This window comes from Taeniopygia guttata, chromosome 10, assembly GCF_048771995.1.
Source record: "Taeniopygia guttata chromosome 10, bTaeGut7.mat, whole genome shotgun sequence".
Classification (NCBI taxonomy): Eukaryota; Metazoa; Chordata; class Aves; order Passeriformes; family Estrildidae; genus Taeniopygia; species Taeniopygia guttata.
In genome coordinates, this window is record NC_133035.1 from 17,243,167 (window position 1) to 17,266,093 (window position 22,927).

A 22,927-nucleotide genomic window follows, 5' to 3' on the forward strand; every position below is an offset into this window, starting at 1 on the left:
ACATAAGAAATCAAGCAACCCTCTATACTCCACTCTACAAAGCAAACCATCTGGCCTAGAATATTTTTCTCTACAATTACTATTTTCTTGCCTAGTCCTACACAATAGGTAGTGAGGAAGCAGACTAAAGCATGTCAAAAGAAGCCTTCCAAAGGAAATGCACTTAGAACAGACCCTCAGGAATACTTTCCTCACCTGGAGACAAGACTGCTACAGATGTAAGAGTCATTCAAGTACAGATAATGATTTATCTGGAAGTCGTTTGGAGAAGCAATTCCCTTGTATAATTAAGGAAGCTTGGCTCAGGGAGCAGGGAGGCAAAGGCAAACAAACAAGTTTGCAATCAGAGTGTAACTTGCATCCATGTTTGTGCTCAGAAGAGAAGGGCTTGCTAAACCAGAGTTCCTGGTCCCTGTTTAACTGGTTCATCACTTGCCCCTGGCTGCCCCTTCAGCTCTCACATCTGCAGCAGCACAAACACTGTGTTTTTATTATTTCTGCTAATCTTATATTCCATGTATTACATACAACACTAAGTGTTTGTTACTCCAGCGTGTGGGTAGGTTAAACCACACCTGCTTCACAAGAATGGAAAAAGAAATTACTAGCGAAACACAGCACTTAACAAGTAAATTAAAAGAGTTGAGCACCTCCTTCACCTAATTCTACTCAGGAACACATTCCTATAAGCATATTTCTAGACTCTTCCTCTGTTGGTACTGCAGTTACTACACTTCAGCTATCATATCCTAGAAAGTTCCTGTTTCCAGACTGTCTTTCCTACAGTACAATGACAAAATCAACCTTCTGTACCTGCAACCCCGTGTAATACAGCTCAAGGTCTCTCTCCAGATACTTCAAATGCTCCATGGAAATGGTTCAAGCTACTCAAGAGATCCCATCTCACTGCTGGGAGTGCACAGCAGCAGCATTTCACCAGATAGTCACTGAGAACCAAAAACCCATCAGAACTTAAAAGCACAGAAAGCTGAACCTTCATGTAAACTGACTCCAGAAAGCAAAATTACCAAAGACTTTACAGCTTCCAAACTAAGGTACAAACACATTCACAAACATATTTTAGCTCTCACAATTAATTTTTCATCCACAAGACACACCCGCTCACCCACACAAAGCCAAACAAGCCCAGCACAAACCCTATAAATTTAATCAAGGAAGGAAGAGTAAGCATGAGATGTTTATTTCTATTTTTAAATACTTGGGAGGTGCCCCAATACTCCCTGCCTAGATAGATAACTAAGTAGGTGCTCCAGAACTGTGAGATCCAGTGCACGATCTGGCACGAGCATGTACATCCAAGCAGCAAAACATGAGAGAAGCTCAAAAGGCGATTAAGAAAGCTATTAAGAAAGGCTTTTGAAATAATTGTTTCCTCTAAGCCAGGATAGACACTAACACAGGGTGTTACTGCAGAGAAGAAAAAAAATACATATATATACACACACATATATACGTCCGTATTCAAGCACACCAAAATGCTCTAAGCAGACTATGGTTTATAAAGAACAAGACAGTCTCCTCCTTGTTCCCACAGTTTGTTTCTGCCTCCAGCAAAGTTGGTTGCCACTCTGGTTGCTCTCTCCCTCACCCAAATGGTTTGCATAGCAGATATGCTGAACAATCAAGTTTGAACCAGGCCCTAATCCTGCTGACTTTTCTCGCAAAACTGCTGGAAAGGAATTCTTCCTGGCAGCTGCAGTGCCTCTGCTCATTAGTTTACCAAGCAGCAGCAGAATGAACTGGACAGGCACATCATTTCTGTGCTGCTGCAGAGAACAGAGATAAGGGCCAGGCAGGCAAAGGGAAGGCTCCCAGTTTCCCAAACACATAATGGGAAGGAGAACAGAAAAGCAGAGCTTTGAGAAGAAAGAGAACTTGCAAGTACCCAGGCGAGCTACTGCCACACTCGCTGCTGTAGTGGGAACCTCCTTTCCCTTTGCTGTAAGATTTGGGGGTGGGGATGTCATCCTTTTAGGGTTTTTTTAACTCCTTCTTTAGGGCATTGTGTTTAACCAGGCATGGCACAGTTATTTGCACCAATTCCAGTGTCTCCTGGATACTAGAAGAATGAGTAGGATAACATTGCAAAATAGCTGTCCACTTGCTCATGATGTTCTTTGTCCAGGCAGCACCCTCACATACAGGTCAGATCATGCAGCCCACTCAGCACGTAGAGAAATGCAAATGTTTTTGCTTCTTGCTATGCAATTTCCTTGAAGTAACCCCATTATTGCACACTTAATGTAAACAGAGCTTTGCACCATTTATGGGAAAAGGTGAGCCCTGTGTTGTTGAAAAACATTTCCTCCTCCTCCTCCCTCATCCCAGGCCAGCTACCATTTCAATAAATATTTAAAAAGTAGACAAGAAAACCAAGAAAGCTTCATAGCTTGATGTTTTGAGGTACTACACACATGATGTTGAATTTATCTACTGGAAAGCACATGGACACTGTATCCAGAATCCAGAGCATGAACAGCACAGGACAGGTACAGCACATTGGTCTAAGTACCATTAAAACAGTGCCATGATTAAAACAGCAATGCTGGTTCACAGAAAATGTTCCTTTCAGACCAGGCAAGAAGCTAGAGCCATAACCTGTGATCACCACAGACTTCAGGGGCCTCCCACTGTCACCAGGGACCTGCTGAAAGATTTCCATGGCATTCTCCACTCCAAAAATGCCCTCTGACTCCCTCATACCTTTTCTCCCGAAAAGATCATCTGACAGGTGCAGATAACTCTAATCATTCAGAGTAGCATCCTAAGGGTAGAAAATAATAAAATTTTTGCCTAGGCAGACTGATTTTTTTCATCTTTAAGATGCATTCCAATTACTAATATTCTCCTGTAAACCACTTGATCCTAAAGCAGCCCTTGAATTTAAGATCTCTCTACAGCTGGTTTGCTGGAAGCGGCATTTGTTTTCCCTGCCACCACTCTCTTCATCTCCTGGTGCAAGGTATTACTGATTATTTTAATTTCTTTTCTACAGAAGAGAAATGGATGCACACAGACAAACAACTGCAGTGAGCAGAAGAGGAAGAAGGCTTCATCTCTGAATTAGGGATTTGCATACTGGTTTTATCTGTAACACCCACTGCAGTACTTTATCCCAGACTCTCAGATCACAAAAGACAGAGCAGACAGTGACTCACTGCAATTTCGGTTCTGTATGTAGCGCTTCACGTGGACCAGTCAATTCTGATTCTGCCAAACAGCCTTCACAGGCACTCAAAGTAAACCAGCTTCTCTAAGAAAGAGTTCCTATTCATGTGCTGCCTTCATGAGGAAAGCTCCAGAGATGGAAGGGAATTTAGTCAATGTTTCCCCTTTGTGCTGTAATGATTTAAGATTCAATTAATACAACACAGGGAGGCACTAATTCCGAAACACCTGCCTTCGTGATAACTGGATTAAGACCTCCAAACTTGCTGCACTCCTACCAGTGCCAGCCTGCCAAATGACAGCAGTTGTCAATAGCGACCAACTGGAGGCTGGGGCTTCCACTAAATCCTAGAGCACTCTTTAAAGAGGATTCCCCACAAAATGGGAAGGGGAAAAAATAGAAAAGACACCCCACTTGACAGCTCTGAATTTGTTTAGCCAGAAGTCACAGCTCCTCCCCTGCACGCTTTGAAGGCTGGAGACTGGCTCCTGTCAGATCCTTTCAAATCCCTCAAAGAAAGGGAAGAGACAAAACCAAATAAAGGGGACAGGGCATCCTCAGAGACAGAGCTACTCCCGCACTGATCAATACACTCTGGGCTCTAGAGAGAACAGCTCCAAGAAAGATTTTGGGGCAAAAGGCTGGCAGGGTGGGGAAGAGCAGAGCAGCTGGTTGCATTGGGAGAAGAGCCAACAGGTTTGGGCTTCGAGTGGGGTTTTTCTCCTCTTTTGTCCGCCTCAAAACAGGCGTTTCTTTGGATTAATTTGGGTAGCATGAAGAAAAAAGTGTTTCAGAATTAAGACCATGCTGGTCTGAAATCTAGGAAGAAACTTTTGAGGCCGGTGTGCCAGACCAGTAATTAATAAAGTGAAACACTTTCCTTACCTTTTCAACACCACAGAAACTATTTCAACCACACAAGAAGGAGCTGAATTTTATTTTTTTTTTTATCCTTTACACTCCTTCATCACCCTGACCTATTGGAACCACACTTGAAAGCTCGATCAGAGCATTCAGTGATACATAACTTCCATTTTAGTGAAACAATCCATCTGCTCCATGTGACTCAGAGCCTGCTTTAAGAATGCAATACTGTTTAGGCCAACGGTTGCACCGCACAAAGTGTTTTGTTCACATGCATTCCTTTGGGATGACAGAGCCTATCCAGGGCCCTAACGGTTGGGGCCTGTGGTTTTTTTCCCTCATCCGCTGAATGCTGCAGTGACTAAGCTGACAAAAATTCCTAGCCAATTATAAACCCACTTAAAGAGACAGGCAAACCCCCTGCAACCTTCCCTTGCTATCCTATACGGGAAGTTTCTATACATAGAAAAACATCTCCTCCTCCCAAGGCCTGCGTTGATATAAAAGACTTTCTCTGCAAGCCCAACACTTCAAACATGCTTCCTAAATGGCATCATTTCCCAAAACCATAACCTTTAATCATCCATCTATATCCCTCACACATCAACTGGAAAAAATAATTTAAAAAAAAATTAAGCTAAATTGACCCCATAATTGATTGAAAAGTTAGAGAAGCCATTAATGGGGGAAGATGAGCCTGGACAGCCATGCAGCCATGTTCATTAAGGGGGGAACAGATAAGTGCCTATAAACCCAATATGTTGCAAGAATACATCAAGAGGGTCACATTTGGTGCACAAAGTAGAAGTTTGATCCACCTAAGAGCATAAGTTGAACTTTAACTAGCAACAACTAAGAACTTTAGAGTTGCCCCTCAAATCCCTCTCAGCAATCAAATTCCAAAGAAAACACCAGCCTTTCCCAAGAGTCACATGCTGAATTCATTCACTGTCAAGGGCTACACAAATACATTTAATAATTAGCCCGGGCATACAGAACTGTGCTTTGGGCAGGTAACTACACGTTCACTTTGCCCAGCAAGAAACAGTAAACAAAATATGGAGAGAATGGCATATGGTTTCCAGCTTTAAAAAGCCAGGCTCTAGGGCACCTCAGACTCTCCCCATTTTATGGTGGGCAAACTCGTTGCTAAATCATTTTTAGCGCTCGCCTGATAGCACATGCACATTCCATTCCCAACACTCAAAAGGAGGGGGAGGAAGCGACAGTCGACAACTGAACCAGGCTGAGTTCACCTCAGAAGAAAAAGGCAATTCAACAATCTGTATTAACATATTATTATCCAAGCATCTTTTTATTAGAAGTTAATTCTCATAGACTTGAGAAGGAAATCCCACTATTAGTGGGGAAAAAGGCTAAACAAAGACTTCTTCAGGACTGTTAAACTCTGAAAAACTTGCTTGCCACATAAAAATGATTTATGAAAATGCTTAAGGACAATCAATTCCTACATTAATGTGAAGGAAAAACAGGAAAATGGCTCTTCCTATGCAAAGTTTTTAGAGAATATGATTCCTATCCAGATTGAGCCTAAGTTTCCCCTTCCTTCAGTCAATTTCAAATTTAATTGCAGATCAGCCATCACAAAAGACGTATTTCTACACATTCCATGAAAATGGGACAACTGGACAGGTGAAGGACAGATCACTTTATGGCCCACCACCAAGATAAGACGACTGCAGCTCAAGTTCACCCCTTGTCTGACATCTATACAAGCATTACTTGCCAAAGCTGAAATCCCTAGGAAAACTCACAACCCACTCCAAGCTGGACTCATTGCATGGATAAGAGCCACGGAAATCTGCAGAAAATGCTAAGCCAGGCTGAGTTTGCCTTGTCCCTGTGACATCTGCAAGAACAGAGCAAAACCACAGCTTTCTTTTAGTTTTACACTTGACATTTCCCTGACATTTTCCCTATAACACTGCTAGCTGTTCTCAGCTCCCAGTTGTTTTGCAAATTCATCATAAAATTAAAGCCTTACATTATATCTAATTAGCTAGCCAATACAATTGTCTATTCTATTAACAAATATTTGTCTAATATATATCAATGGCGCCTGGAAATCCACGTTAAGCACATTAACGAAAGATCTGGTTCAAGTTTGGATTTGTATTTAATTGCATAGATTTAACGTGCCACTGCTGCACAGGAAAGTAAACCAAAAAATTCTCTAAACAGGGCATCACTTCCAGTTTTCTCCAGGATGAAAACAAATCATTAAGAACAGCAGAGTGCTGCAAGCAAAACCAAAAGCATTCTGTTTCCAACCCTAGCTAGCAGCAGATTATCAAGTTTCTGAAACATCACTAACACACAGTACCTCTAAAAGTAAATTTAGGATGTGACTGAAGTTTTAAAGCACTTCCTTTTATTTTTCTTATTTTAAGTTCAAAATAAATAAACATCATCTTAGAAATCCTCACTGGATGTGACTGCAGCCACCATTTCCCTCTCCCCCTCTGCTCCACAGCCTCGGACCCCTTGGGCTGCAGAGTCATTCCCTTCTCCCATGAGCTTCCACAGAACCTGAGGTTAGACCGGGATTTATTTTCAAGCACTCCCCATTAGAAGGTTGTCAGGCACACAGTGTGCAACCTGGTGAAGCTTTTGTATCCTCCTGTAAGGAAGAACTGGCACTCTTTTCTTCCCCAGCCTTTACCACACAGCATCAGAGAAACTCAACTGAGGAATGAACACACACACACAACCCAGAAAACCAAGGAATTACTACATTCTGTCAGTGACCTCCCAACTGCACTTCTACAGGCCTTTTTCTGACACTGAAACAGTTTCTTGGCACAAGACAACTCAAGTAAATCCATTAGAATGGTCTCTAATAAAACAGAGTTTGTATTACCCAGAGTAACGGGGCACATACATTTAATCACTCCACCACCTATAAGGAATTGTAGTGCCACGGAAATCATGGCCTCATTTACTGTCTCATTCCACAATACATGGATTACCCCTTCCCATTATCTCAAACAACACAAAGAAAATGAAATTTCTCCAATAGCATGGATGGCCACTAAAATGCAGCTCCAAAATTTATTCCAAAATGTGGGAGAAAGTTCTAAATCTTTTCAAAGTATTTTTAAAAGTTAGTTGCTTTCTCTTTTTTTTTTTTTTTTTTTTTTTTTTTTTTTTTTTTTTCTTTTTGGAACATGTAGCAAAGCGCTGGACTGAGCTCACTGCATCATCTTTTCATACTGGAAAATGAAACTCCCAAATTTAAAGACCTCTCAAAACAAACAAATCTCCATGCCAAAAGAAACTAGGAAGCCACGATGAGTACTTAACATTATCACATAGTTTTAGGTGGCTAGTGCAGGCTGCAAGATTCTTCCCAGGTAATGCCATTTTATAATAGAACAAAGAAAAATGGCAAGTATACATTTGTTTAATTTTAGCCCTTTTCTCAGAATATAAACCACTGCTACAGTAATTAACTGCAGATTGGCCTAAACTGCTCTGCGGCCATTCCAGCTTACTAATTAAATATGCTCTCACAGCCATAATAAAAATTCTGGGAAACCTCTGGCTGGAGAGCAAACTTCTCAGGAGGGGAGCAAAAGTCAGCAAAAAAACTTCATTCAGAAGGAAAACACTAACAAAATCTTTTTAACGTACTCCAGATTTTTCTAACTCAGTGACACCAGCTGTGCCTTTTACAATTATTATCTTTTTTTGACTGTTTATTCCTTTCAGAAGATATTTATTTGCTGGAGAGTTTGCATACCAACCAAATACAACCAACAAAAAACCTGTCAATTTCAATATATGGTCAGGTTTATATGACACCTAATTTTTTTTAAACCAACAAAGGTAGTATTAGTGTTACACAGACCAACACCTAACATTTTACCACATCCAATTTGCTTGCTGAAAGAGTAAAACTTAAAAGCATGTTGTCCTCTGCTGACATATATAATATCTACTATATTTCAGTGTTTAAGGGGGAAAAAAATGCAGCAGCAAACAGAAAAAAAAAAAAACAAAACACGCAAAGATAATTTTAAGAAAAATAAGATAATTTGATTCATCATCTCTGGCTCCCAACTTCTTCCTCTCTCTTGCTGCCTACACAGTTCATGTATGTTCACTATTTCTAAAGGACAGAGGAATACAGTGAATACTCCTCAAAGAGAGGAAGACAGGGAGAGAAAAGGGGGGAGAAAAAGTGCAGCACGTGTTTTTCAGCACTACTCTGCTGAATCAACAGGGAGCAGATTCCCAGCTGGTGCACACTGTAAGCACTGCACAAGTCAATGGAGCCATGTCAAACGACACCACTCAACTGCATTATCTTCTGAGCTCCGTGTAAACAAACAGGAGCAGATTCCGAATATTTGTGAGAATACATCATGTTACTGTCTCCATATGTTTAAACATTTTAGTAGAAGGCACATATGGACCACTCTTCCCACTCACTGTCATTCTCTCCCTCCTGCTCCTCATACACTGTATCTTCTCGGGCCATTGTCAAACTAATTAAAAAATGAATAAGGATACATTTTCATTAAAAACATTTTGTGCTTAGCTGCCATCTGCTTCATTGGCCTCCAAATCCTCACATGCCTTTTCCATGGTCCTCAGTTTCACACATTGAGAAGCTCAAAGTTTTCTCCTGTTGTATTCTGCAGTGAGGGCTACATGAGCTATTGTTTCATGTCAAATTCATCTCTTGAACCAAGTGCTTAATGCTTACAACCCTCATCCATGCCTTCTCTACAATGCCAACTTACACATCCTTTTTTTATTGCCTAAACTATAGTCTTAAAGCTCTCACACACACTTCAGATACTCCCTGTCACCGTTTTTATGAGAAGCACAACTATTCCACCCCCTTTGGGAAACATGGGAGCTCCAATTTGCTCTCACAAGGGGGGGACCCAGACAGTGCTCTCATCCTGACCCACAGAAGCAGCAGCTGAAGCCAACACCCCTTTCCTGAGAGACCTAACAGCCTGTCTCCATCATAACCAGACCCGTTGTCTTTTCTGAGTAGGAAAAGTTTCAGTAAGTATTTGACACTGAGCACCTCCAACTCAACTGGGGGAAAGAAGATGAATAATTATGATAGGGGAAAAACCCAACAGGGCACCATAGATCTTATATACAGATCACTGCTATTACTTTTTCAAATAGTTTGCCCAGCTCCTTTCTTACAGCCCAAGCAATAGCAAAAGTGTCTTAGGAAGCATTAGCTGGACTTGCTTGAAAAAAGAACACAAAGGTTATGGTAGACCAGGGATCCTGAACTTCCAGGCAGGCTTTCAAGGGTGTAATTTACATTTGGTTTCTGCAGGCTTGGAAAGGTCTAATGACTAAGGCAGACCTCAAAAGTTAATCATCAGCAAGAGGATTACAGAAAACAACCCAAGTTTTCTTTACAGCAGACCACTGGACAGGCAGAGCTAGTGTGTCATCAGACACAAGCCTTGCAAGGGGTACAGCAGGAACAGTTTTTCTGGTTCTCACATCAGTTGCTGAGCGAGATGCAGGCAGCTTCCATAAACCTTTCCAGCAGTTACAACTGCCAGAAAAAAAAAAAGAAAAACATAAAAGGCCATAGTCTCATTTGTATGTCTGGACACTCAGTTTTTATCTTTTCCATCTCCACCTGTGCCCCAAAGCACTGACGAAAACAAACAACTTTAGTACTCTCCTTTTATCTTGAGGGATTCTTCTATATGGCCTTGCAACCCCAGTGAGGCACAGCTGGCATTTAATACACCAACATAAAAGTAGGTGCAAGTCGGAGAGAAGAGAGCATGCCAAGCCCAACACAACATGCTGCAGCTCCAAAGAGAGCAAACTCGTACTGCTGCTGCCTTGGGGCACTCGAAGGTAAAGGAATGTACACTACACAGAAACCAGGGCAACCAAACTGGCAGGAGAGCTGCTGACGCTTTATGCTGAGCCTTAAAAATACCCAGAAAAATCTAAAAGTTACAGTTTCTTTGTAGCTTGCTCTTTTATACAAGCGTCCATGGATTATTCTAACTCAGACACTGCATATCCTTCCCTCCCTCCTCCCTCAGCATTGTTCCTGCACAAATTATATTGAAGGAAGCACAAGCTTCTTCCTTTCTTTGTGAGTAAGAAAAAGAAGGAAAAAACCAACTTCCACTCAATGGCAAAACTAAACAGAAGCCAGGCTACTTGAAGTACCAAGTGTTCCCACACAACATTTACCCACCAACTTCAGATCTTTCAGCGTAAAACCTAAACAAGGACAAGAGAGATTTAATACACACTCCTCCACAGACACAGAGCAAAGAAAAATAAAAAGGCACAAAGGAACCCTGAATGACAGAGAGCATTTTCAGCTTGACATTACTGTGACGCACAAGGAGAATGTCAGGGTTAAATTAGATACTGCACTAGAAAAATATTCCCTGGAAAATAACATAGGTGTCGTATCTCGACCTGTAGGAAAACGCCAACTGAACCACTCAGTAACTGAAAGGTCTTTCCTTTTCTTCTTTTTCATGCCTTGTGTGATTTCATACTGCAAGAGTCCTCTCCTGATCAGGAGTTCATTGCCAAAGTGCCCGAGCAATCTAGCAGGGGAGACAAAAAGCTTCCTTTGGAACAACTGCACTTTTGTACTTCCTTTGTTTTTCTTCAGAGCAGGAGTACTTTGGGGTTGTTTTCTTTTTACATGAATGGCCTGCAAGTTTGAAGTCATCTTCCTTCAAGTCTGTGTCTTAACACAACAAACAGATTAGAACAAGTCCAAGTTTCTCACTCTGCTTATTGATTAGAACTTGATAATTTCTTTATATGCTGTACATCCTAAGATACTCTAAAACAAACTGTTTTTCCACACAGTAATGCTCTTAACGAGCCTTTCAAGGCTGTTTTCCAATACTTGCTTTCTTCTTCACAATCTCCCATGAAAGGAGATGAAAGCATATATGGAAAAAAAAAAACATTACCTACACCCTTGTCTTCAAAGTCCTGCTATCACAGTCTATGACCTCATTTTATTTAAACAGATTTCTTCTCATGTGTATTTGGGATCCAAATTATTTTAACAGTCCCTTACATGCCAAAAAAAGGTTTTTTTTGCACATTACTTTTGTCTACTCCAAACAGGCAAAGCACACAACAGAACACAAGTAAGTCATTATATCTCATTAAATACACTCTTGTTACATCTATTCAAACCACCGGGGGCAATGAGGTTGCACAGGAGTCACCTTGGTCACCCTCTGTAGACAACAGAGTTACACTCTGTTAATGAAGACATAAATTTGGCCTGCAGGACTCACAGAAACACTCCCCTCACCCTGGGCAAAGCACAAAGTCTCCCAGTAACAGGCTGAGGGGGTTTCTTTGCTTTGTTTAAAAAACGAACTTTATTTCCTGTAAGTATTGATAAAAGCACATACTCCAAATGCCTTTTTGCAGAGGTATTTTTGGCATGTGTTGACTGAAACTGCCCCACGAGCTACTTTAATTGCAGTTCTAATTGCACAGGAGGACTCCACAAGCAACTGACAAGCCACTTTAGAAAAACACAATATGCCCAGATGAAGGTAACCCGAATACAGCCCTGATTTCTCTCACACTGTGGTGCTTCCTATCATTATGGCAGCTTTGGTCAAGACTGCAGGTGGAATTTAGGAACTGTTCCTCCCAGTGACGACTGTTGGTAATTAAGCCCTACTGATACTGCAGGGCTCAGCTTTCGTAAAGTTACAGGATGAACTCAAAAAGCCATGTAATCATGTTACCTGAGTAAACTATGTGTTTGTTTACTCTATTTTTAAAAAGTGAGAAGGGATCAAGTTTTGTTTTTGCTAATACTTGCTATCAGAAAGACATAAACCTGCCAGATAAGAACAAAACAGGCAAGGGTAACCTCGCTGGAAGTCAAGATATTCATGGACTCTTTGACTCTACAGACTGTACTGTGAAAATTAATGTCAGTAAACAAGTCCTTACGTACAGGATTTACCATTACAGGAATGTCTGGAGGTGCATGCCAAGAGAAGCAAAAAACAAAGTCCAGTTAACAGCTTCAGCATGCACAGCAACAGCTCTGGCACACACGGAATGTCACTGCAGCAGGAGGAGATGGCACTCGATGGCCACCTCCTGCCAAATCCTCAAGGCAGGTAAAGCTGCCTCCAGCTTTGCTACAATGGCATTGGTTCCATACTTACACTTCCCACCTTTTCCAAGAGGAAATAACTCAGGGAGTTTGTTGGGCTGTGTTTTACAGTTGCCGATTTGTGTTTTCTCTTTTTATTTTTAATTTAAGTGAGACAAACTGTGGCAGCATTCTCCTATGAAAATCCTGTGAGAGGGAGAAATGTGCTGCCACAACAAACCTTTACTGATTGGGGAAGAATCTATTTGTGTGGCAACTGGGTAACTCATGCAAACTATAAACAACTAGAATAAAAGTTTCAGTTGCTGAAGAGCTTAAAATAAACCCACAAAACTAAACATTCAAAAGAGGTAACAAAAACAGGATATCTCCTCAAATCTTACTTTTCTGGCAGTGGTTTGTGGTCCAGCAGCGGTAGTTGTACTCATTGTTAATAGATGTCTTCTCACACAATGGCTTCTCTTCCATTGTTCCCGGACACAAGTCCCCACATTCCTTTGGAGGTTTATTCCCAACGATGTAGTTATTGGACACTGCATCTAGGATGAGAGACCAGTCCACTGTGGAGAGGTAACACAGGTCAGAGTTCTTCTCGATCCGGATGGCCCCGCGGGTGATGTTCCTCAAGTTGTGAAGCCCAATCTCCTTAAGATTCGTCATTTCAAAGATCACCAAGGCATAGTTATAGAAGAGGTTCCTGCCACGAATGACTGTGAGGTTGGGGAAGAGATCACTGAGGCTTTCCAAGCCTGCCACACGGAACAGCAGCAAGTAGTCAGTGATGACAGTGAGCTTTGGGAAGCGGAAGTTGCGGTAATCCTCTGCTTTGGAGATGAGCAGGATCTGCAGGAAACCCTCGATCACCGTGCAGTTCTCCAGGCGCTTCAGCTCATGGATATCATTGCGAATGTCGACGTTTGGCCCGCAAACTGAAATGGAAAAGGAGGAAGAAAAGTTAGTAAATAAGTTACAAATAGTTAGTAAATAAGGCATTCCTAAACCTTTTGAAATTGGAACGTAAAGAAGGATATTCTGATGGCCATAAGATTTTTAACTTTTAATTAGGTTGCAGTGTTAAAATAGAAAATGAGTGCTTGATTTACACCTACATGGAACCTTCATTTCATTTAACCTATCACGCTAAGCACTGCCAGGAGCACCACGGGGATGGCAGCTCTCCCTATACTCTGCAGCACACAGAGACACGTTGGATTATTATTGCTGATGACAAGAGCTGCATTACACTGAGGAATACAAAGATAAGCCAAATGTATTTGCACGCCCTGCTTCAAATTAGACCATGAACGTGTGCCCAGAGCAGGGCGCCAGTCACATCACTTCAAACCAGTCAGGTGAAACAGAAAGTGATCCAGTGGTCATTATGTTACTATTTCACTCCCCACCCTGCTTAAGACACACACACACAAAGAGGGCATTTCCCAGAAAATTACAACTCCGGCCTCACATCACTCTTTCCTTCCAGGGTCACACGCCAAACAAGCCCTAATTCTTGGAATGCTGGTCTTGCAGTAGGGCAGCAACAACACTAAATCCACAGAAAGCTGGTCAGCACTTCCTGCTCTGTGACTGGGAAGAAAACAAAGTGCTTGGACTTATAGCATTGAATTCCTGTTTGCATGTTCCAGTAAACCAAGTTTCACTAATTTTGGCACCAAGATATAAAAAAGTCTCTTGAGTTCTAAGAAACACAGGATAAATTTATTTACAAGAACATGGAGCATCACAGTGAAAAATCTTCCTTGAAAACAGCAGATTGAACTCAATGAACTCTCAAGAAAATAATGACCAAAAGGATTATTCCCAAATAAATCTGTGTATTAAGTTTTTCCATATTAGAGACACATTTCAATAACAACATTAAAGGCACTGGAAGACATGTGTGTTAATAATGCAATATTTAGACACATACAATCCACTTGGACTTAAAACAAAGAACTACAGAGTGTAGAAAGCTGTTATTCTTCAAAACCCTCAGAGCCGGTCTTCTTTGGAAAACATGGAAAAAAAGATTCCCCATTAGAGATACTAAGTTGCTTGTAAGCAAACAAAGTAAAATTATTTAAGCAACCCAAACCTCAAATAAACACCAAGCAATTCAATTTTGTGGAAAGGTTCTCTTTTAATGCATACTAGGCTTAATTATTTTAAAAACCTCTTTTCCTCAGACAAGAGGAAGGTCTAAACAAGCACTGGAGCCAAAAAACTTAAATTCTAACCCAGACAAATTGTCCAGAGATTCAGAAATTGCACTGACAATAGAAAGCAGTCCTTCCATCCCACAACACTTATCTAAGGCTAATAACTTAAGCTAACAAAAGATCCAGAACATGAGCATGCTAAAACCACAGCAACTCTAATACCCAACGAGGACTTAAAGACTTTTGAGTCTTTAAAAGTCTAAAGGACTTTCTGGTTAGAGGGACAGCATAAAAAAATAAAATAGGGTGAAATCTTTGTTAGGAAACAGATGTTTCTACACAAACTATTACCTAATCTTCCTTCTGTAAAGATTCAAGCTGAAAGCAAAGGCTATTAAATGTGACTTGCTGCACTGAAGTAGCTATGTGCAAGAAAGTTCATTCCCTTGACCTTAAAAAAAAAAAAAAAAACACCAAGACTAATGTACCACCAGGAACACTTGGTCCCCACCTTGGTCCCCACGAGCACTGAGACAGGAAATCCCCATTTTTGTACATACTGACTTCAGAAAAATTGGACTCTACTGCTGGAATATGTGTCACAGCTTGAACTTCAGGAAAACATTAAAAAGGGTGAATGGGTTGGCACTATCCAGCTTTAGAAGCCAGATAGAAGAGGGAGAATATTAAAGAACTCCAAGGTAGTAGATCTGGTAAGAGATGCACTGGTTAGTGATGAAGTGAGGAGTTCTCCCCTGAACCTGTAGGAAAAACAACCTTGAGCCTTATTAAACTCCTTCAATGAGCTGGTACCCATGTCTTGCTTTCAACTTCAGAAATCATGTTCTAAAGCCACAAACCCTCCATCCACCACAGGTACTGTGCCCTCTGCCCAAAGGGTATTTACACTCTGAGTGAGCTTCTCTTGTTTTGAAAAGGCAAGTTAAAACACACACAGTATCCCCCATTAAACCCTTTTGGCTTCCATCTCTGCCTGCTGGCAGGCCAAGGTGAAAAGTATGGCTCCTGCTATGGCAAAGCAGAAGTAGCAGAATTTATTCTCCTGCCATAAAAGTTTAGAAAGCCTAACTGCTCCAAGCCCTTTATTTTGTTAAAGAAATAAAATTTGCACTTGTGCTGACATTTTGCAGGCAAGGTTCCAGAGTGATGGGTTTAAAAACAGCTGAGTTACAATACCCTAAAGAACAATTTGTAAGAGAAATGGCAGCAACCGTTAACTAAAGCATTATATATCTGTTCATGTCTCTGTTTGAAGCTGGGCTTTCAAAGTCGTATTGCTTTTAGCTTTATGTTTGTTTCAGCTCAAAAGTTACTTAATTTTAGATATTTAATGCTTTTATAAATCAATGAAATTTCTAGAGCTCCATGGCAAAAGTATGCGCTCACTTGCCTCAATTATGAAATATCATCCCCTCAATATGGAAAAGAATTAAGTCCAGTGGGGTCCCACATTAGAAATTGATCACAGATGAGTGGCTGTTGACATTGCTGATTTAAGAACTTAATAGTTCATCTAGTGAGTTATGTTTTTCAGAACTTTACACATATAATGAGAACTGCAGAGACACAAATGTGAAATAGGACAAGCATTGTGGGCCATCCTGACACTTGGAAAAATCAGCTCCCATTAAAGAAGATATCTTTTAAAAGAATTTTCTTTTAGGTTCACATTGTTCACCAGAGTTAATTATACCACAATACATCATCTTTTTCTCACGTTTTTCTCTCTGCTCTGAAAAGGATTCTATGAAAAACAAATTAATCAGAGCTCAAAGTCAACTCCAATTTCCATCTGGCTGTTCTGTGTTTTCTTTGGATGCCATTTGAGAGAAAGCATATATGGACTCACAATATAAACTGGTCTGTCAGACACAATGAAGTGCACAGAAAATGCTCTTTAGAGCATTTATACTCCATTTAAGACTTTTGAATATTCCAGTTTAGAGAACTTTTTTAATATGACTAGGATAACTTGCCTTTGTTTTACATTCAATTCAGAACTGGAAATTAACTATTATGTATTTATTTTGCTCACTAACAGAACATAAAAACGCAACAGCTGTTTATTACCCTGCCCCGCTAGTTCTGGGTAGATTATAAACACCCAGGATAATTACCAATAGTCAGATTCATGCTGTTTTCATTCAGCTGCCTACAGATTTCCAAGCCTTTCCTTAAACTGCCTATCATTTATCAGACTCGGCCTAAAACAAGAACCTAATTCAGAGTCAGACATTTGTTCTTTAAAGGCAAATGTATTTATTTGTTTAAAAGATAACTCCCCAATATGGTAAAATACCAAAGTGAAGCAACATAGTCTGTACCTAGACAAACACAAATGCCTCCCTGGAAACAGCTCTTTAGTAAAGGAGTCCTGAGAACAAGAAGCCCTGTTGTGCTCTTTTTTTTATGGGGAGGATCCTATGGGCAAACAGCAGGGCATATAAACTTCCAAAGGCAATAGAAATACCCACTCCACGCCCCAGTCATCCAGACGATCTGCAGCCCATTCCTAGTCAGACGACAGATCCAAGCCAACTCATGTAACTGAGATGGGGTCAATGAACTACCAGGAAAAGTGATTGCACGTAACAGGTTCATAGGAGAGTAATTAATGCTCCTTGATCTGGCAGAGCCTCCTGGCAAGTCTCTGTGTAAATGGTGCCCTGGCTGGGAGCAGAGCTGGGCTGTGAACACACACAGCACCACTGCTGAGGACAGGCTGGGCAGGCTCCAAACCAGCTGTGTCACAGAGTGTAGTGATCCAGCAGATTCCTCTCGACCTTAACTATAATTTGCCAAAGCTCACTTGGATCATTAAAACCATTTTGACATGCAGAGCTGCCTTGTCACCTTAAGAAACACCTGCTATCTCATCACCATCTATTTACAAACAGTCATTTACTCCACACAGCAGCTCTTCACTCTTTTCCTATATCCACCAGTCACTTCAGGTCACTGGTGACTCCTGAACTGAAGGACTTGGCTGTTGCCCTTCAGTGTTTCAAAGGAACCCTTCTCTTCTTTCTACAAAACCTCATGCTAGCACAGACAAAGCAGCAGAGAGCTTTCTGTTCAACATTCACCCTACACTACAACTTCTGCTGGCTACACCACATCCCATCTGGACATAAATTCATCACAGCTAATTCACTATCAATACCAAGGTGTTCATGGGCAGCATTGACAGCTCACACGTTCACTGGTTTTCATAAGAGGAGGATTCATTTCCTACAAGAAGCAATTTCATCAAGGTGTAGTTACAAGTTTTGTATTCCTCCAGGTTGCTCCATTTAGAAGTTCTAAAGAAACACAACTATGTTAATTTTTCTTGGAAAAAAAAAACACACTCCTTGACGTTTTAAGCCTTGCCTTTGACACTTGACTTTTTTGGATGGCATTAGAAGGCTGTACTGCACTGCACAGTCTCAATATCCTCCCAACTAGCCAGAAGTTAAAGATGGAGCAACCACCACTATCCAGCTCTCTCAACACCAAAAAGTCTCAGACAAAACAGCACCAAGGCAGCTCTGAGTCAATCCAGCACATCCCTTTCACAATCCTAAAGCCTTTTCAGCACAAGTCTACCCCAGCTGGGTCAGGTTTTCCCTAGCAACAGAGACTTGTTCAGCCTGAGCAGTCCTTTACATCTCTGAAATGAAAACGAGAATGAGGATAGACAGCCTGCCATGAGCATCTCACCAGCAACCTCAATATCAGCTCACATTCACCTTTTTTCTGCTTTCTGATTTCCCTTTGTTTTCCCCCTCCTGAATTCACTCCTGTGAGAACTGTTTCCTTTACTTCACAGTAGAGATGCAAAGTTAAACAAGGGTACCTCCAGTGTTTCCGTTTTACAAAGAGCATCCCTTGACACTGGTTGCTGAAAACAAGCACTGAAGGTACAGAAATTGTTTTAATTCCACATTGTTTTCCTGACCAGGGGTTGTAACACCCATTCTGAGGGCCAAGTCTGTGATCCACAAGGTTCCAAAGAGTTCTTTTTTAAGGGAGGGCATGGGGTTGCTCAACTTCTCATCTACCCTGAAATTCTGCACAGCTGGTAACAAGCACAGTGTGTCACCATCAGTGCTGGATGAATTCCCACACAAAGAAAGAACTACAAGGCTTCATACAAGAACACAATTGTGGCTGGTTCTACTTTTAGAGAGTAGCTTGCTTACACCACCACAGCTCACTTTGCCAATAATGGCTTTTCTGAGCACACTCCACTCCAAGAAGAGGTTGGCTTTCCCAGACAGCTACTGCTGCTCTCTGGTCAGCACAGAGCTGATGTTACTGAGTGCAGAACATTGCTCTCTCCCAAACTGCTCTAATGAAAGAGGCCTGACCACATCACCCCGCAGTAATGTCAGCTCAGGGCTGTGGGTCTTTCTGGGAGATCAGCACATCTTCTGAACAGTGTTGTTATTTATTCCCAGCAGAGCCACTTCCTTTTCATCATGTGTTTTTTAGTTTTAATCTATGGCAGGTCCTTATAAAGAAAGAGTCCAAAACAGCTACTGAATGTGGCTGTGGTCCAGCTGCCCTCATCCCAGATTCCCAGCATGCAGCACATCCCTTTTCAGGCAAGCATCTCCAGAGTTCCCATCCCTCTCTCACAACAACAAAACATGTTTATTGCACTGAGTGCATTTAGATCTGCATAATGTACCACGGGCTGCATATTGACGTGTTTACTATCTGCTGGATCAACTCAATGGAGGGGTTGTCTGGCACACTGGAAAAAAAACTCAGGGCTCCGAAAAACTTCCTTGAAGACACTAAAAGGTTGAATGATGCTAGGAGAAAGAAACTGAACTTAGGATAAAGCAAATCATCAGGAGTTATCCTACATGACTGCCATTGTTAGAAGAGAAGCAGAAGGACACATGACTGAAAACAGAAGGAATAGTCTGAAAATGAGATGCCCATACAGACTAGAAACAGAGGAAAGTATAACTTGACCTTAATATCTCTCCTCATTCTCATTCCCACAAATCATGCACGTTTTAAGGAAGCCATCAGGACTATCATATAGCCCTAAAAAAATCCCTTTTAAGTGTTATTCAGTCATCACTGACCAGAGAGTCACTGCAGCCCATGGCCTGGGCCTAAGCCTTCTTTGTTCCTGCAGTTTCAATGACATGGAAGGCAAAGCTAGAGAGTCTGAGAAGGAGCAGCATAGCAACCACAATTTCCCTTCGAGCCCATGAAAAGTTTCAGTACAGTTGCACCACTTGCAGACGTAAGGAAAAAAAAAATTACTACTGAAGTCTCAGGATTCTTTAATTGCATACTCTGCAAAGAAGAAATTAAATGTGGAGTTCACAGAAATCAGTGGTTGGAGAGATTGCTTATGACACTTTACATTAACACAGGATTCCACCACCCACTGAGCTCTTGGTTTTGCCTCCGTAGTGACACTATGAATGAGATATATATTTTAGTGTCTTTAATGTACTTACACAACCTCCCACAAAATTTCTGTACTCTCTAAGCTCACCTATCCTGTATGTGTCACATCAATCACTAGATCTCTTCCCAGGGAAGCCAGCTTCTGTGTTACCTCTTGGGATGTCAGAACCAGTAACAAGGAGGGAACTAAATCTACATCACGATTCAAGCTGCTTCCCTACCCACTGAACTATTTCTCTTTACTGAATATGCTATGTAAACCTCATTACATTTACCAAGATTTTATGAAGCTACATCTCTCAAGGTGGGGAGGGGATAGATAAAAGGCACCCCACAACCCAGAAAATGTCAATCACTTTAGAGTTTGCTAAGCAAGACCATAATTGAACTTAAACTTCTGTATTTCCAGCACTAGCACAACGCTGCCATCTTTGGCTTTCAAAACATGAAAGGGAATACTGAAACTTAAACAAAACCCCACTATTTCCATTTGAATATAAGTCCTGAGAACATTCTTCATAATATATCTAAGGCCAAGAAGGAGGGCTTGGGTTTTTTTCATTTAATTACAAGTTAAGCTTTGGAGGACAAAGCCAGACCACTAAGATCTTCAGAATACTCACAGGACTCGAGACTATATTGCAATTTAGCTTGTAATTTCTGAGAAACATAGTCTATTATCATTAATTTACCTCATGCTACTCATCATTCCTATAAACCTTTTACAGAATTATTTTCACCCAGATTTGGAAGGAAAAAGTGGTGTCACAAGAGGCCAATCAAATTTGGTGCAAATACTTTAAAAGGAAAGTAGATTCCCCTTCTCCACACACATTCTCCTTGTCTCCCACAGCCCTTAGAAAAACACACACATCCTACTTTAATCTTCTCTTCTGCCACTCTGCTAACTATATATTCCAAATCCAAGGGCCACTGTGTTACCACGCTGACCAGAACAAAACATTCACAAAAATAACACACAAAAGGGCGACAACCCACATCACAAACTCAAACTGTCTCTGCCTTTTTGCTCTTACAGTTTTCAGCTGTCATTGGCTAAAGATATCTCTGGCATTGTTGCTTTCCATGAACTTCCTCCAACTTCCCCATAAGTTTACACAAATAAAATTTCAGAATAAATCACGTTTTCGTCCCTCATCTCGCTTGGGTTCTCTCTGCCAACATTTTACTTTGAATATCAACAGGAACAGCAGCTTAGCAAAAATGGAGCCAACAAAACGAACTGAATCCCTTTAATAACACTGATTGATGCCTTCTCTATACAGCTCACCAGAGCAAGGAGGTCTAGAATTAGCCTAGCTCACGTGAAAGCAGCCTCATGACAAGTCATCCCCAAATTAATCCTCTCTGCCCAAGGCTGCTCTGATACACCACATCCCTCGGGGGTTCCTGTGAAGCCACATCCATTACCTCCTGCTGCTGAAATAGCACATCAGTGGCGCGGCTGGCACGGATTCCTGCTCATCCTCATGGGTGCACAGGGCAGGAATGGAGGGAGGGTAACATCCAGCCCAGAACCCCCAGCTACCAAAGCCAGCAAAAGCAGCAGCAAAACTTTAACCCTGATCAGCAGTGCCCAGGTTAGGGGCAATGCCTGTAAGAATCTCTGCTAACTGGAAGATGAACCTCACCAGCAAATTCCTCACCCATTAACAGCCCGTAGGTGTCAAACACTGAAAGCCATTGTTTGAACCTTACAGTGGCTGGAGCTGAACACTCTAACCCCTGGCAAGCTGCTCCTGTGCTTTTCTAGGCAAGGGAAAGCTGTCAGAAGCACCAGCTGAATGCAATTCCAGGATAATTCCCTGCAACACTGCAGAGTCACAGCCTGGTCGAGTTTGTGAGAAAATTGTCAAACAACAAAAAAAAACTGCAGAAGAAAGCAGGTAATGCCCAAATCACTAAAGATGAGCCCACTCCTCACAGGAGACAGACTTCAAACCTCTGCACTTTTTCTTATCCCACACTCTAACTTCCCTGACAGCACCACAAAATGAGCACGTGCCATTCTACACAAAATATGTAACATACAAGTGAGTAGGTGGCACATTATGATCAATAACTATGAGAGTAAAACATTTTTTAATGGTGCTAATAATGTTTAAACCCAATGCCAGCAGCTTCAGTCTAATGCCTACTAAAGCAAAAATGGAAGACTGAAATTACAAGCTGTTTATAACACTGAATTTATGTTTCACAATCTGTGATGACAATAGAGCTTAGCAAAAATTGTCTCTCCTGGGGACTGTTCTTTCCACCTTTAAAAAAAATAGTTGTGCGCATGATTTTATTTATTTGTTTTTAAAACAGTTGTCCGCACATCCAAGTGACTCAGCAATTGGCTGACAGAAACCTATGGGATATGCACTTAGGTAGCTGGGATAAGCAGCCAAATTCTTCCAGAATGAAAATTCATCATGTGGCTGGGCTCAGCAACTCACATTTAGGAAGACTTTACCATGCTCTCAGCTGCCTGTCAGGTTGCCACCCTGCAGTAATCTAGGAAAGTTGTCACTCTTTAAAAGCTTTTGGGGAATTTTTTTAGTATTATTATTTTCCAAAAATGGCTGCCTAATCAGGCCAGATCATTCAGGCTTCATTAGAAGCCAACTGACAAAACAATATCATAACATACAATTGCATCCATAATGGTCAGCAAAGGATTTAATAGTGAGTCATAGATCCACAGAAAAATTACAAGTCTGATGCAATTACTCTTAACAATATGCAACACAGGGCCCTACTATGCTGTGCTAACCAGCTCTTAAGCAATCAAACAAAGAAATCCTATATTCTCTGGCCTTCCACAGCAATGTTTCTGTTTTAACAAACTAAACTAAGACTTCCATTAGTCCCTTATTTCCAACAAAATAGAAATTTAACATGGTGCTAAAAAACCCCAATGATCTAACTGAACAGAAGAAAATGTTAATGCTGTCAAACTTCATTTAACAGAACAGGGAGCTCTCCCAGCCCTCCCTTCACATGGCAGCTACACAGCTCAAAAATCACATAGGTCATGCTGTAACCTGCTTTCTCAAGGCAGTTAAAATATGACCAACTTGCAATCCCCAAAAAGGGCTTTAAAGGTATTAAATTACATAT

General features: G+C 41.2%; 1 protein-coding gene across 2 annotated transcripts in view; it reads right to left on the reverse strand.

Annotated features, from left to right (window-relative positions):
- Positions 1-22,927, reverse strand: part of IGF1R (insulin like growth factor 1 receptor) — a 169,683-nt gene that overhangs the window by 126,718 nt on the left and 20,038 nt on the right. For both annotated transcript variants that reach the window (XM_030281623.4, XM_002199807.6), the window contains exon 2: positions 12,587-13,132. In XM_030281623.4, the coding sequence (XP_030137483.3) occupies positions 12,587-13,132 (546 nt within the window). The remainder of the gene's footprint in view (positions 1-12,586; positions 13,133-22,927) is intronic.